The sequence below is a fragment of the Xenopus laevis genome, chromosome 2L (genome assembly GCF_017654675.1).
Source record: "Xenopus laevis strain J_2021 chromosome 2L, Xenopus_laevis_v10.1, whole genome shotgun sequence".
NCBI lineage: Eukaryota > Metazoa > Chordata > Amphibia > Anura > Pipidae > Xenopus > Xenopus laevis.
In genome coordinates, this window is record NC_054373.1 from 180316324 (window position 1) to 180318665 (window position 2342).

At 41.4% G+C, this 2342-nt stretch overlaps 1 protein-coding gene across 1 annotated transcript; it reads right to left on the reverse strand.

The window, feature by feature from the left end:
• Positions 1 to 1343: 1343 nt before the first annotated feature.
• LOC108705973 (olfactory receptor 52K1) lies at positions 1344 to 2342 on the reverse strand. Its single transcript, XM_018242702.2, is given in 1 exon segment — positions 1344 to 2342. A coding segment is annotated over 1 exon segment (999 nt).

Here is a 2342-nt window from a genome sequence, read left to right on the forward strand (position 1 = left end):
TTTTATGATATTATGTAACAATATTTGACAACACTAGAGGGCGTTGTACCTCAGGCTATTTAAGGTCATGTGGTTGTGTATTTTTTATGCTTGATAAAGAGTGGAGTCCACTCGAAACGTTGCACCATGTTGTTGTACTGCTATGGAAATGTTTGCAAATATTAAAGGCGATTTTAATGAAAAGTGTAGTTCTGTCAATGGATATGCACCCAAGTTAGCATGGACAGTTGTTAGTATCCCATACTGGAATTGGCACCTAACCTTCCTTTGTACGGATGTACCAATGGGCATTGTGTCAATATTCAAATCAATATTCAATCTAACTCTACTCATGTGAGAAGGCAAGTAACAGTAGGTAATGTATTGCATTAGATCTATTATCTCACCCATGTTATCAGGGATGCAACAACAAGTGCCAGGGAAGTAGGTAGGTAACCCACACATGCATACGTTTAACAATATGGCTACGCCCAGTAAAGCTCCTGATTAGCAATGGGCGAATTTGGGACGTTTTTTTGACGCTGGCGCCCGTTTTTGACGCCGGCACCCGTTTTGATGCCGGCGTCCGTTTTTTCGAAAAAAAAAAATGTTGACGTCGGTGAATTTTTTCCGCTAATTTTCGCTGGCGTTTCGCGAATTTATTCGCTGGCGGCGAATCGCGCAAATTTGCCGCGAATTCGCGCCTGGCGAATAAATTCGCCCATCACTACTCCTGATCAATCTTTGGTAACAGTCTAAAAGTTGTGGGCTACAAATAGCTACACTCACTAGTCTGTGGCTGACTTTGAGCTTAGAAACTTGACAAAAAACCCTTTGAACAATACAGGCAGGTAGTCCTTGGACCCCCAAATATATGTTAACTAAAGGTTGATGAAACACCGATAAATGGCAGTAGAAAGATGTGCACTGACCACTATGTTTGTGTGCTTGAACCTCACCACTGGCTTAGATTCAATAGAATATATATATATATATATATATATAGATTTCACATAGAGCCGCACACCAATTTCTTCTTCATAAATCAAGTGATATTTATTTGCATAGATTTGTTTTCCAACGTTTCGGCCCACTTTAGGGCCTTTATCAAGGATAAGGATAAGGATATATATATATATATATATATATATATATGTTACTAATGACCCAGCATCTGTCAGGGAGAGTAATGTGATGCATAGGGATAATAAGGATAATTATTGTAACTAGACATAGCAAAAAATATGACTACCCTATGACTTACCAAAACCCTGTGTCAGTTTAGCTCTGGAAATAGAATGTAATAGTTTAATGATACCACAATTGTACTAAAACTGACTATGCAAAGAAGAGGAACTTTCCCTTTAGCCTGTGCTTCCTGTTGCCATAATGACACCCTCGGATACTTTTGGACCCATTGTTTTGTTCCAGGGTTTCATCAGAGAGCCCTTAATCTCCTTCACCCTAAAACCATAGATAATGGGGTTGACAAAGGCTGGGAGAAGGATATACAGGGCACTGAAAAGGTTCCGAATGTCATATGAGATGGAGGCTTCAATTTTATTCACAATGGAGGAGACAAGGCCAAAGGAATAGATGGGAATGGCCACCAGGAGATGTGTTGTACACGTGTGCAAGGCGGTACGTCTGGCTTGACCAACAGCAAGTTGCATGGCTGTGTGAAGGACTTTTATATAGGAAACAATGAAGATATTGATATCACCCACTGTGATGATGGTTCTCACCAGTATTCCTAAAACCTGAATTCAGGGTGCTTCTCCACACCCAAGACTGAGAAGCATAAAGTCTCCACATGAATAGTGCCAGATAACATTGGACTTGCAGAACTGAACTTTAGAGGACAGGATTACAATAGGGAGTACAAAAATGCAATTCCGTGTCAAGCCCAAGGCCAACAGTTGGGCCAGAAAGCGTTTGGTTATGATATTGTGGTAGCGCAGGGGCTTACAGATTGCCACATACCTGTCCAGTGCCATAAGAAGCAACATAACGGACTTCAACATAACCGTGGAATATAGAGAGAACATCTGCACCAAGCATTCCACCAAAGAAATCTGGTTTAGTCCTAGCAGGACCAGGACCATCTTGGGTAGGACGGTGGTGGTGCAGATAATGTTTACCCAAAGGAGCAGGGCAATTAGAGAATACATGGGGGTGTGCAGTATCTTTTCCATCCAGATTTTGTAGATGACCAGAGAGTTACAAGTGAGGATCACCACATATGTAGAGAAGAAGGGGATGAAGAGGAGGTGCCTGTGTGAGGAGACTCCAGGGAAGGCGAGCAAGATAAACTGAGTATGGGAGAAAGAAGACTTGGATTGGTTTAAACTTGATATTTCCAT